Here is a 14,798-nt window from a genome sequence, read left to right as displayed (position 1 = left end):
GCTCTAACTTTTGGCTTTAGGAAGGCCAAGTTAAGGTGAAGAAAAGGTTGGGGGGGGGGGGACTGAGTAGTTTCCAGCTGAAGGACGAGAGAAGAGCTGAGGCAGCCGTGGTTTCGTGGCACATCATGTGTTCTGTGCTGTTTCTGCAGCACGCTTGCCCACTGAGGCCACACAGCTAAAGGGAAACCAGTTCATTTTCTATTTAGCTCGGATTTTCTGTGCTTCTGGGGTGATGGCTCTACACGTGAAAACTGAGCTGGTAACAGTGTGAGTGAAGACAATGTATTCAGGTACCAGGTTCCATGGTCCGGGACTTTGTTTAGCAGAACTGGGTGACGTTGGGAATATCGGGTTGCTTTGTAGAATGTCTGAGAAAAGGAACGTAAAGAAAAAAAAACCAAAATCTCATGAAATGTGTTCAAATAATAGTAGAGTCAGCAATCTCATAAAAGACATCAGCGAGGATCTCAGGGCAGGGAAATAAAAGAAGAAATTATCATCTGATTCTCAAAGAGAAAAAAGATGAGCAAATAACAGTGCCTGGAAATGATCTGCAAGACAGCTTTCTGACCTGTCTTTTGATGCTGACTGCAGACTTGCCCGTTTCACCAGCCCCTCCAAAGACAAGCTCATCCAAGCAAGCAAAGCTTGTTCTCCAGTGTGTCTGGGGAGGGCAGAGCAGGAAGGACAGTGACCACAACAGCAGGGGAGAGGGGTATAGCTATGACATTACTCTTCTTATTCCATGACCAAAAGACAGTGATGGTCTGGGTGGAGTGGTGTGAGCCTTTAAGCCCAGCACTTTGGAGGTTGAAGTGGGTGGATCTCTGACTGATCTACATAGGGAGTCCCAGGCCAGCCAGGGAACACTATGAGACACTGTCTCCAAACTCTGCATTTAGAGTGTGTAGGTGAGAGTTGGGGATTGGAATGAATACAGCACCTGAGATACTCTGGGGGTGACAGTTCATCCTACCTATAGAGATGGATACTGGAGCACCAGGGCCAGATGAGTTTGACAGAAATTGGCTGTCTTCAGCCAAGAAAGATCTACATTAATAGGAGATATGTATGAGAACGTATATGAATATGTATAATTCTTTCAATCATGCTTGAATGTGAACACAGTGAACGAATACAATGGCACTGGGCCCCATGCTGTCCACCTGATGACATACTCAAAAGGTGTCTTAGTTGGGGTTTCCATTGCTCTGAAGAGACACCATGACCACAGAAACTCTTATAAAGGAAAACATTGAATTGGGCTAGCTTACAGTTTCAGAGGTTTAGTCCATCATCATCATGGCAGCATGCAGGCAGACATGGTGCTGGAGCTGAGAGTCCTATATCTTGATTGGCAGGCAAGTGGTCTGAGGCACTAGACATGGCTTGAGCATATGAGACCTCAAAGCCCACCCCTCAGTGACACACTTCTTCCAATAAAGCCATACTCATTGCAACAAAGCCACACCTCCTAATAGTGCCACTCCTTATAAGCTTATGGGGGCCAACTACATTCCAACTACCACAGAGTGGGATGCTCAGGTGACAGAGCTACAGAACTACCTTGTCATACTCAGAGACCCTCCAAGCTGCGGCTGACTAAGCAATCATAAACCTTGCCATGCACGGCCTGCATTATTGAAAACAGCAACTGTTTAGTGATGATTAACTGTTCATCACGAGCCAGAGATCCCTTGGCAGCCTCTTACCTAAGGGAGTTCATTGTTCCAAGTCATCATTGCCTTAGTTTGAGGTTCAATAAATGATTGGACAAATCATATTAGGGTAGCCTTAACATAATGATTTTGTGTCCCTCACTCTGGATGAGAAGCAGAGGGATGAAGGGGGGGGGAGAGAAGAGAAGAGAGAGGGAGAGAGAAAGAGGGAAGGAAGGAAGAAAGAAAAGGAAGGGAGGCAGGGAGGGGAGGGGATGGGAGGTTCTATATCAAGTGGAAACTAGAAGGAAGAAACTAATCATGAAATTTTCTCACAGTAAAACACATGAACAGGAAAAGGGACACAGATAATGAGACTCGTCTCAATAACTGGCATTGCCACATCCCTGACAACAAATCCCAATAGGACAGCAGATTTTGAGACAAAAGACGTGGATTTGGGTACTTGAGGGAAAAAAATCAGACATTCTCAGGCGTTTCCTCACAGGGATTATTGTAGTATAAAATGACATGATATAATTTTAAATGATAGATTTTATTCCAGTTTCACTAGTTTTACTATAGAGCCTAAAAAGTATAGCTATTAATACGATTTTTGGATGGCATGCTTAGTGTTCTTTTATTTTTTGTTAAAAGAACTTAACATCTTTTAAGGCGTTTGACTTGAAGATCAAAATAACCACTCTTAGGAGAGTGGAGAGAACAACATTTTTCAAAAGATCAGTTTCTAGATCTAGTAACATTTGAAGATTGGAGAAGCCATTCAGAGTGCTTATCTGGCATGTCTAAGACCCTGAGTTCAATTCCAAGCAAAACACACACACACACACACACACACACACACACACACACACACACACACACACCTTGAAAACACCTTAACTCTCATCCTCACACCTTGCTTGATAAAGAACAGAATCTCTTCAAAGTTGGCTGCTTTATTAGTTTTCTGTTGCCACTATGAAAAAAAAAACATCACCAAGTCCACGTCTTGAAACAACACACATGTATTTTCTTATAGCTGTATGGAGTTAGAGAAACCTCACATGCATTTGGACAAGAGGAAAAATAAATAGAATAGACCTATTGTATGATGTGGTAACTATAGGCAATAAGCAAGTATTCTTGAATATCTCTAAGGTAGTACATAGTAAGTGTTCTCACCATTAAAGTATGTGGTGGGAAAAAGCCCATTTGCTAGTCCAATTTATCCATTCCACAATGTACATGCATTTAATTGCACAGGATAAATACAATTCCTTCCTCTTGCTGTTGTTCTGTTTTTCAAGACAAGACAGGGTTCCTTTGTGTAGCCTTGACTCCTACAACTAACTCTGCCCTTGAACAGGCCGGCCTCGAACTCACAAGAGAGCCACCTGCCTCTGCATCCTGAGTGCTAAGATTACAGGCATGTGTCACCACCACCTGCTGTACATGCAATTTCTATGTTCCAATGTAAAATGTTAGCAAAGAAGTCTAACACAGCCCTCAATGTTCCCAAATCCATGTGTGGACAGGGTGATCCCGAAGGTTCTAGAGGAAAGGACATTCCTTGTTATTCTTTTTTTGTCACTTCTAAAGTTTTTCTTCTAGCAGTCACCCACACACCTGAGCTTATGGTCCCTTCTTTCTTCAAAGCAAGACGTTGCAGTTTGTTCTTGTAATCCCAGCATTTGAGAGACTGTGGCACAAGTTGGAGGCCAGCGTGAGCTACAGAATGAGTTCCAGGCCAGCCTGTCTCAAATATAAATAAAGAAAATAGCCCAGCACATTGGCACATGCCTGGCCCTTCTTCTGCTGTCACATTTCCTTCTGGCCATAGCCAGGAAGGTCCTCAGCACTTTTAAGGACTTCTATGGAAAGAGTGGGCCCTTTTGGAAGAACCAGGCCGACCTCATCTGAAGGTCCTGGATTTAGTCACGTTTGCCCCTTTTGCTATGCAGCACATTCCCAGGCTCTCAAGATTAGAATGCCATGTCTTTGCAAGAGTTATTACTCTGCCTACCGTAACTGTGAACATTAGGAACCCAAACTTCAATATGGTGTATGAAAAAGGCTTGTCGACATGTAGGTTTGAGAGTGGTCACATTAGAGCGTCCTGAAAAACCTCCAAATCAGAACAGCTATTATGACAGGGAGGAGACGAAGTCCAGATAACCTGATTTCCAACAAGGAAAAAGTCAGCCATGCAATGTTGGTGAAAAGAAGCAATGGCACAGAGAGAGCGAAACCAAATGAGAGACCTGACCATGACCCGGAGTAAGCCGTGGAGAGCTCACAACTGTTTCACTGACAGAGAAGTCCTCCTCTCGATTCTCATTCTCTCCCCCATATCTATCTATCTATCTCTCTCTCTCTCCCTCTCTCTCTCTCTCTCTCCCTCTCTCCCTCCCTCTCTCCTCTCTCTCCCTCTCTCCTCTCTCTCTTCTCTCTCCTCTCTTCTCTCTGAGAGTGTGTGTGTGTGTGTGTGTGTGTGTGTGTGTGTGTGTGTGTGTGAGATACATGTGTGAGTACAGGCACACCTGTACCATGAAGCACATGTGGAGGTCAAGGACAACTTTGTGAAGTCACTTCTGTCCTACCTTTCTGTGGGTCCTAGGAATAGAATTCAGGTAGTCAGGCTTTCCTGATGCTGGTCTTCAGCCTATGTTTTTGTTTGTTTGTTTAAGTTGCAGCTAAAGATCATTAGAAATTAGAGAGCAGAGAAAAAGATCTTTCTTTCTACAAAAGTCTTAAAAGAAATGGACTAGTATTCAGATGAGGAAGATGTCCATGACTGCTTGCTGCTGGGAACTAGAGGAATCCACAAGCCACAGGGACACAGAGTGCCTGAGGGGGCAGCCCAGTTCCATTGCTTTAATAATTCCCCACACTGTTTACACCATTTTCAAAACCCCAGGAGATGTTCCGACACCATGCTTAGTGTCTAACTGTAGAATGTAAGCCACATCAGTAAGTCCCATTACAGCCTATTGTATCATTTCCATAAAATCGTATCTTAAGACCCAATCTCCAGGACTTTTACGCCACTGTGACACTGGGAGTTGACTAGGATTTGCTTTTCAGAATAACCCCCAAAATAGAACAAACTAAACCATACAGAGGCCTGCTTTGTTGGGGAGGTGATCCTTGCTTTCAAAAATCTGTATGTCCTCAAAGTATAGGTGTAACTCACTACACGGCTGTCTTCTTATTGAGGGGTTTCGTCTCAGCAAGGAGTCAGGGAAACCATGACAAGATTTAATCGCATAAAAGTCACTAATGAGATAAGCGAGGGATTAGGGCCATCTGCAAAGGGATCAGAATTCAGGTCAAGACCTCAGTGCAGTAAGGGAAGCCAGAGAACACTTGGGAATGGAGGCAGTCAAGGGGCAGAAAGTGGAGAAGCCTGGAGAAAATGGAGAAACAATTTAAGACTTTGGGTTGCAGGGCTATGAAAAAGGATCCCTTGTCTGAGAATAGCACTGGAAAAAAAATCCCCAGACTATGTATACCCAAATACTTAGGCTTTGGGCAATCAGAAGAAGACAGGGCCAAGAGAAACTCACACTGTGAAACCCTAAATACCTTCTAGTTGTTCATTCGACCAAAAAAGACTGTGGGGTAGAATGAAGCTGGTAGCAGAATGAATCCAAAGCATGCACAGGTACCCCCCAGAATCTTTACTATGTGTCAGACTGTTTCAGTAAAGTAGAATAGTGAATATAACAGATAAGTTTCTGTCCTTCAGGAGTGTCTTAGTTAGGGTTTCTGTTGCTGTGATGAGACACCATGACAACAGCAGCCTCTTATAAAGGAAACTATTTAACTGAGGTGGCAGCTTACAGTTTCAGGGGTTCAGTCCATTATCATCATGGTAGGAGCATGGCGGAGTTCAGGCAGACATGGTGCTGCCTACATCTTGATCAGAAGGCGACAGGAAGTGGACTGTGACACTGGGAGTAGCTTGAGCAAGGAACACAAAGCCCACCCCCACAGTGACGCACTTCCTTCAACAAGGCCACACCCACTCCAACAAGGCCACACCTCCCAATAGTGCCACTCCCTTTGGGGGCCGTTTTTCTTTCCAAATACCACAAGGAGTTACATTCTGCTGAGGTACAGAGAGAGGGGGAGATAAAAATGATGTTTTTATCTGCAGCTTTCTAAAACTATGTGGGCATTACGCTGCTGGTAACATTTCTCCCAACTCAAGTTCTGAAAGGAGAGAGAAAATTTGAAAGGCTTAGCAGTAGTTATTTTGGATGATACTAATTTTTTTTCTTTTGTCATTGCCTTCTGGTATTTTTCTATAATGAACTTGCATTACATAGGAAATGGAAATTGCTTAAGAAAAACCAGTAGAGGGTTTTTTGGTTGGTTTGTTTTCCTTTCAGTCATAGTTTCCTGCAAGGTGAAGGCATGCCATTCATCCATTAGTAATGAAAGCCGTGAGTGAGTGCTCCCTTGCCCCTTCGGTAACTGGCTTATTACTTTACCTTTGCCTCATGAGGCTTGAGGCAGAATGCTCAGAGGCTCACCCCATCCCTTTCCTAATCCCTCTGTGGGTGTCTTCTTTATTCCTTGCACACACGTGAAGGAAGCTATGGCCAACCTTTGAAGGTTTGGTATGATCCCCCTCTCTAACACACACACACCAAAGAGAGAGCGCTGAGTGTGAGCAGGTGATAGCTTCTCTTTCTCACCCACCCCCCCATCTCAGCTCCAATGCATCCTCCAGAGACAGAGAGGTCTTCTGAGCAGTTTTCCCATTTTATCACGTACTCTATACCCGTCAATCTTGGCTCAGCTCCTCCCTTGTTCCGTGCTCATCAACTTCTAATTCCACGTGCATTGCCCCTTCTCTAAAAGCTGACTGTCTGTTTGCCCCACAAGTCCGCGATCCCATCGTGAAGACAGAGAAGATCTGTTGTGTTCAGCATTGCTCCTGCCAGTGAGAGGGCCTAGCACATCTTAGCCACTCCACCAGCGTTGGCTGTGTGAATCAACAAATGAACGAGGTGGCCCCTTTGCCCTCTCTCTGCCACGCTTTATTCCCATCCAATAACAAGCAACAGCCAAGCCCTCTGCCAGCTCACAAAAGCCAACTGTTCGGTTCCCAGAAACTTTAGAAGCCAGTTGTTAAACTGTGGCTTAAAATGGGCCATGGCGAGCGCGCTTACACCACAGAGATCTGCAAATGCTACATGTCAAGACATTTTCCCCCAGAGGTGGTTTCCCAGCATACCACTGTCCTTCCCTTCCAGTGTAACTCAGAAATTCAGCTAGCATGACAATAAGCCGGCCACAGAGCTTGCTTAAAACCTCTCACTAAAAGGTGCTTGACATTTTACCACATATTAAATAGAAACTAAGTTATCACTCACCTGTTGGGGCTCAGTCCTTTTCTGGACTCATTTATGATCTAAAACACGTGGCTCTGGCTGGTTTGTAGGCTCACACCGTAAAGGTACTTGCTGCCAATCCTGATGACCTGAGTTTGATCCCTAGGACCCACAAGGTAGAGGAAGAGGACAGACTCCCACAGGTTGTCCTTTGGTCTCCCTGCATGCACTATGGCATGCACCCCACCACCACACACAAAATAAACAAATGTGTACCAGGTTTTTTCTATTAGGCCAGCAACCAGCTCCCAAATCATGACACGGAGACTTCCTAGTTTTGAATGCCCGGCCTAGCTTACGCTCGTTCCTGGCTAGCTCTTTTAACTTAAATTAACCTGTTTCTCTTTATCTCCCTTCTGCATTGGGGCTCATCACCTTTCCTACTTCTGCGTATCTTACTTTCACTGCTTCTCTATGTCTGGCTGGCTATCAGCTGTCTGGCTTCCGGCCCCAGACATCACCTTCATTCTCTCCTTCTCTTCCTTCTCTCATCCCCCTTCTTTTGAGCCTAGAGTCCTCCTCCTATTTATTTTCTCTGCCTGCCAGCCTCGCCTATACCTCTTCTGCCTAACTATTGGCTGATCAGTTTTTTATTAGACCAATCAAGTACCTTAGGCAGGCAAGGTGAAGCAGATGCAAGACATCTTTACATAATTAAATACATCATTAAACAGATGAACATAAACAAATGAACACACCTTTACATAGTTAAAGTAATATTCTGCGGCAGAAACAAATGTAACACACCTTTACATAGTTAAAATAATATTCCACAACAAAAAGGTAATAAAATATTTTAGATAAAACAAAACATGCATCTGGTCTCCTAAAACTCCTGTATCTGTTTTTCAGATCCTTATGTGAAGATTCACCTGATGCAGAATGGCAAGAGGCTGAAGAAGAAGAAGACAACAATTAAGAAGAATACGCTGAACCCCTACTACAATGAGTCCTTCAGCTTTGAAGTTCCTTTCGAACAGATCCAGGTAATGTCAGACATGCATTTGTCCTTCCGTTCAATTTCGGGCCTTCAGATCACATCAGTGGCAAGCATAGTCCCCGCGGGTCATCCGAGCCCATGCCTTCATCAGAACTGCCCCATGCACACTGGATGCCTGAGCGCCGCCAGCCAGGACATAATAAGATACACAGCATGAGATGTGCTGGGCAGCAGCTGGCATGGCGAGCTGCCTTCTGCTGGGCAGAAATAAGGTGGAAATAGAAAACCAACAGAGCTACTGGCTAATGTCAATAAGTTTGTCTGTGGAATCGAAGGCCAAGAGAGAATGAACTTGCCTATTTACTCCCAGGCTACAATGTGCAATCTGCTTCGGGAGAGCAAAAATAACCTGCCCCCAACCTTCTAACATTGGCCCATGGTTGGTATAAAAGCTAGCTCATACACATTTTCACATGATAGAAAATAGTATGTATTTGCTTATTTTCAACAGCTGTTAAATAAGTAAATGTTTCCCTATCCCCAGTGATTGCTCAGCAGTCTGAACCTGTGAGCACTTTGGACCTTCTGGCAAATGCTTGAAACATCAGTTTTCTACCAGAATTTATTTTGCAATATCTGCTCGGTAAAGTTTTTGAGTTCTCAGACCTTATTCCTATGGAAACTAAAACCTCCTGGCATTTTGTTTTTAATTCCACAAAACAATACAAATCAACGTATTGAGATGAAAAACAAAAAACAAAAAACAAAATCTTCTTGTAAACTTACTCCTTTGGGCCACAATCCCATACCTATAAAAATACATTTCACCTATGAATTTCAGAAAGTACAAATATATTGAAAGGGAGGCATATTAAAAAGAAAATAAATTTGTGATTTGGGGTGGCATTTCAGAGGAGAGATATCCTGAGCCTGACATGAATCAAATTGGACTTGGGAATAGTAAGCACCCACTGGCTGCAACCTTCCTTCACCTCCAAATTAGTTTTTTCTTCTTTTTTTTTTTTAAATCTAAGATTGCTGTTTTCCCAGTCTTTGTATTTCCATAAATCAGTGGTTCTCAACCTTCCTAAGGCCATGACCCTTTAATACAGCTCTTCATGTGGTGGTGACCCCCAGCCATAAAATTATTTTCGTCGCTACTTCTTAACTTTAGTTTTGCTACTGTTATGAATCATAATGTAACCATTTGTGTTTTCCAGTGGTCTTAGGTGACCCCTGTGTTTTCCAGTGGTCTTAGGTGACCCCTGTGAAAGGGTTGTTTGACCCCCATAGAGGTCATAACCCAGAGGGTGAGAACCACTGCCCTAAGGACTACAGTGGCCTCACTGCTAACAAAGGGGGTTAGTTTTCTCTCAGGCTGAGATGACAGGATTATGTTCCTGCCTTCGATCTTCCTCAATCCCCCTGAAACATTTTGTGAAGGAAGCAAATTATGCTAATTTCTGAGAGCATGGAAAAAAAAATATCATGGCCACCACCATCAAAAAATGCAGAAATAAACCACAGAGGCAACTGCAGAAAAGACCCATTGGGCATCCTAATCAATTCACTCCTCAATAATAATTATCCAGTTTGTCCTAACTCTGACAATATCCATTATGTTTCCACATAATGTTCCCATGCTGGTCCCTGCATAATGATTGCATCACAGTGCATTTGCTTGGGACAAGATCTGAGAATCAAAGCCACACATACCATCTTACCCTTGCTCCTAAACACTACCTAGTAAATAGGTAAATCATTTATTTTATTTATTTGTGGTACTGGGGAATGAACCAACTACCACGGAGTCATATCCTCAGCCCAAAATGGTGATTTTCTTAATACTGGCATTGTAGCAAGGTTGCACAGAGAAGATGGTGCTACAGTTTGCTTTCTAAATTCCACATTCAAAAGTGATTGTTGAGCCCATGAGATGGCTAAGTGGATATAGACACCTGCTGCCAATCATGATAGTCCAGATCTGATGCCCAGGACCCACGTGGTAGGAGGAGAGACCCAACTCTTGGAAGTTGTCCTCTCCACATCTGCAGCATGGCAGACAGGCCTGCACACATACACACAGTGAGTGGGTCAGTGTCATAAGAGAACTGCTTTCTGAAAAAGTAGTTGTACATTTTGTTTTCTTTGGGGTGGCGGTGCAGGGGTGGAGGGTGGATTTGAAGGGACCGGGAAATGAATGGGATCAAGATACATGATGTAAAAGACACATGGAATAAGAGAAAGAGAAGGGAGAAAAGTAGTTGCTTTGCTGAGCCAAAACACGTACCTCAGTGACATCTCTCAGTACACTGACAGCATAGTTATGTCCTCAGAATCAAAGTCCACCAGTGCTGTAACTCGTGGATCTTCACCTGGGCCTGGCTTTCATCATCATATTCTTCTTCCCTTTAATGCTGGCCACAAATTGATAGGGCTATTTAATCTTTCATCTTTATATCCAGTGTCTAAATCAGAGCCATCCATATATTCCGACTAATCAAATTCATTACTTGGGAAGTAAAACTGAGATATTCTTTAGAGAGTGTATTTCTTATGCTATAATAATATGAATTTGCTTCCATTGACTCAATCAGTCCAATAGAGTTATTAAATAAACCCTCACAATGGGATAGTGTCCCAAAAAATCATGTGTGTCCTAAAACGACACCCACTTAATATCAATGCTAGATACACTAGCATTAGTAGTGTTACTAATTCATTTTCTAATTAGTAGTTACTAATTCATGTTCATTAAGAGAATCATACTCAAGAAAAAGGATATTTTATTTAGCTACTGCCTTTTTAAAAGATGTTTACTATATTGTCACTGTTCGTGATCACAATTATATGATTAGGTCAAATCCTTTTAGTTTTGCATAAATGCTGGCTGTCTCCTCTTGAAATGAGATCATAATTAATGATTACTCACAAAGTCCTATTAAGAGCAACAGCAGCTGGACAGTGGTGGCACACGCCTTTAATCCCAACACTTAGGAGGCAGAGGCAGGTGGATCTCCATGAGTTGGAGGCCAGCCTGGGCTACAGAGTGAGTTCCAGGACAGCCAAGGCTGTTACACAGAGAAACCCTGTCTCAAAGAACGAAAACCAAAAAGAACAGCACAGCAAAAGAGAATGGCCTAAGTCCTAATGCAAGGATGCTCATGGATGAGACTCGTTAAGCAATGTCACAGCCTTCCGTGGGTGGTGTGGCACAGTGGCTTCCAGCATAGAGCCTGGAACCTAACTCACTCATCCCGTATGTGATCTCAGGCAGGCCATAAAACTTCTGTGAGCTTCCAGTGTCTTTCCCTGTGCAATGGAAATATTAACAGGATCTATTGAGAGAAATAACTAAACTATGTCTTCTGTAGAGTTATTAATATGAAACCTCTATGTGTGTATTAAGATGACCACCGGGCACTGGGTGGGGTAGAAACAGGAAGACCAGGAGTTCAAGGTTATCCACAGCTACATAGTGAGTTTGAAGCCAGTCTTGGGACACTGCCCCCGCCGAGAAAGGTACTGAGATGGTGATGGCAATAATGATGGCAGTATTAGTGACAATAATGTAGAGCCAGAACAATAAAAACTGGGCTGACATGTCCATAGTCGAGTGCTTTAAGCTTCATCCTGGTTTGGTTAGGAATGGATTCTTCAGTGGTCACTCCCACGGAAACGCTTGATCTGTAGGACTGGCTGACGCTTGGGCATCTCTTTTGTGTGTGTCCTCTTTCAGAAAGTGCAAGTGGTGGTAACTGTTTTGGACTATGACAAGATTGGCAAGAACGATGCCATCGGCAAGGTCTTTGTGGGCTACAACAGCACCGGCGCCGAGCTGCGACACTGGTCGGACATGCTGGCCAACCCGCGGCGACCCATCGCCCAGTGGCACACTCTCCAGGTAGAGGAGGAGGTCGATGCCATGCTGGCTGTCAAGAAGTAAAGGGAAGAAGAAGCCTTTCTGCATTTGCCCATATAGTGCTCTTTAGCCAGTCTCTGTAAATACCTCAGTAATATGGGTCCTTTCAGTTTCCAGCCATGCATTCCTAATACAATTCAGTGGTACTTCAGATCCTGTTTTGATTTGCACAAATTTAAGTGTAGAGAGCCCCCATGCCCTTTATACCACTGCCCTCCAAATCTACTCTTCTTTTAAGCAATATGATGTGTAGATAGAGCATGACTGAAATGATGTATCGTATCACACCGTTGTATATACCAGTATGCTAAAGATTTATTTCTAGTTTGTGTATTTGTATGTTGTAAGCGTTTCCTAATCTGTGTATATCTAGATGTTTTTAATAAGATGTTCTATTTTAAACTATGTAAATTGACTGAGATATAGGAGAGCTGATAATATATTATATGGTAAATATAGTATCGTCTGCATTCCAGCAAAAATATCAACTTGAAAGGCGCTAGTATGGTTAAACTGACATCTTAAAGGACAACTTAAACCTGAGCTTTCTATTGAGTCATTTGAGTACCAAGACTCACCCACACTACATCTTCAGTGGGCGAACCCAATTTTGTAGAATTCTTTCACAGGCAAATAGCATGACCTGAGCAGCATCCGTGCTGACCTCAAGGAAGGAAAGCCACAGACCAGAACAGCATCTGTCTGCCTATATGTCTCAGCAAAGCTAGAATCATGGCTTCACCCCTACATTCAGGGAAGGGATGAATAAGGAGTCTGTGAGTTCCTATGACTGCATCCAGAGGCACACCTCAAGGTGTTCTCTGTGTGTGCTTGTGAGAGTGTGAAAGTATGCACATGTGGTATGTGAGGTGCATGCCTTTGTTTGGGGCTAGGGTGGGGGAGGAGAAGCTGAGAGAAGTCAGCCTTGCTGAAATATTGCCTGACTATTTCAACAGAAAATAATAGCTCTCCATTATCACATTTATATAAAACGTGCAACCTGTGAATTCTGATCCAGATTTCACACCAGTAACGATTCCAAAAGGTATGCACGTGAGACTTTGTAACAAAATATTTTATTATACAAAACCAGATGAGAAGGAATGCAGAATATTTTTAACACAAGCAATCTGTGCTTATTACACAAAATTACTTTGTGGTAACAGACAGTATTGTAATCCCATCAGAAGATGAAAACAAACAATTAGCCATAGTTCTGAATGCACTTCGATTAAGCCAAAACAGACAGCTAGTGGTCTTTTTATATGCTCTTTTTACTTAAGTTTTAATTTGTCCTTTAAACAAAGGTGAAACAAAACCAAGGACAAGTTCTGGTAAAACTGAAGCAACCTCTTATGTACACTAGATGCTCGATGTAGGAGGAGTTTTTCAATGTTCTCAATGTTACTCTGTAGTAAACGGCACTATTCCGAAGCTACTAGTCATTCCATAAGAGTCTTAAGGATTGCCCTGTGTAACACTGTGACTTCCCTGTGTGCTTAGACGTGTAGTTTCCTCAGTGGATAGCACTCAACTTACTCCTTAGTGATATTGTAACAATACTGCCATTCCCTTACTGCACTGCCCAACGTGTGTGTGTAGCACAAACAGTTCTCATTACTAAGGACCAATTCAGAACTGAACAGCTATGCATAGGACAGAAAGATACATAGGGTGGGGGTGGGGGTGGGGAGAACACACAGCATTTCATCAACACTGTGCACTAGTCCATATTTGTCCCGCTGTGGTAGACAGCCACTTCAGGAAGGCGAGCTGCTACCTAACGCTGCTTCCAGTCTCTTCTCTCACTTGCTCCTGTGACCTGTTTTCACCTCTAGGCCACAGAGAATAGCACTGTTCTGACGCGAGAGACTGTCTTCACAGGTACCAAAATAAAATGGAGGGATGCTAAGTAAGCATGGCCTCGGGTTTGATCTTTAGGATTTAGCTCCATGTTTTGGACAAAGCTCAAGAGAATCCCAGAAAAGGGCTGTCAGTAGACTTTAAACACGGGGTTGGCTGTTCCACACACATACATGCACACACACACACACACACACACACACACACACACACACACACACACACCACAACACAAAAATCAACTCCCAATTGGGATTCCTTCCTCATCAGAGAAGAGGCAAACCCGTTGCCTTTCATCCCCATCACAGCAAACTCTTTAGAAATGGAACAGACATGAAGGACAAGGAGAAAATCCTTTGCTGTGGATGAAGAGCACTTTTTAAAAACCTGAAACATGGATAACAGGAAATGCACACTCACAGGTGAGGTTAAACAGCAGTTTAAAGAGGAGACTCAAACAAGATGTTTTCCTATGTAAGGGACCAAGTCCTACCAAAGAGAAGGAGTTGGCTTTTAAACACACCTTAAATACCAGACACTGACATTTCATTCCCCCATCGACCTCTTTAAGTTGTACACAGTGAAACACCATTTCCAAAGAAGCAGCAGCCAGCTGCCCAGCAGACATGATTTCCTGCAGTACAGTACTACTTAGCACATTCTCTTGTAACACTGCCAACGTGGGATTGTCACCATAGAATTAGCTGGTACTAGACCATCTCTCATGAGCTGGTGACCAGACCTGCTTTATGACCAAGATGCATCCTCTGATACGCCACCTGTACCTTTCTGACAATGCTGTGTAAAGTCTTAGAAGCTGATGCCCTAGAAAGAGCCTAGTTGCCTTTGTGGATATTTACTGCCTGCTTGAGTGTTTCTATGTGTGGGTTTTCCCTGTGTCCTGTAGAAATGTTGGGGTGTCTTCTTCTGCCATAAGGCTCGTGGCCCGCGAGCCCAATCCTTTCGCTGTATCTTCCCTTCATTTTTTGATAAGTGGTTTAAATTTTGTT

The 14,798-nt window shown here is 43.3% G+C and overlaps 1 protein-coding gene across 2 annotated transcripts in view; it reads left to right on the top strand.

Moving 5' to 3' along the window:
* Syt1 (synaptotagmin 1) overlaps positions 1–13,999 on the top strand; it is a 521,493-nt gene extending 507,494 nt beyond the window's left edge. For both annotated transcript variants that reach the window (XM_036169618.1, XM_036169617.1), the window contains exons 10-11: positions 7,916–8,049; positions 11,743–13,999. In XM_036169618.1, the coding sequence (XP_036025511.1) occupies positions 7,916–8,049; positions 11,743–11,949 (341 nt within the window). In that variant the 3' untranslated portion in view covers positions 11,950–13,999. The remainder of the gene's footprint in view (positions 1–7,915; positions 8,050–11,742) is intronic.
* The last annotated feature ends 799 nt before the right edge of the window (positions 14,000–14,798 follow it).

This window comes from Onychomys torridus, chromosome 20, assembly GCF_903995425.1.
Source record: "Onychomys torridus chromosome 20, mOncTor1.1, whole genome shotgun sequence".
Taxonomy (NCBI): Eukaryota; Metazoa; Chordata; class Mammalia; order Rodentia; family Cricetidae; genus Onychomys; species Onychomys torridus.
The sequence above is the reverse complement of the archived record's forward strand: the minus strand, read 5'-3'. Positions and strand labels throughout refer to the sequence as shown.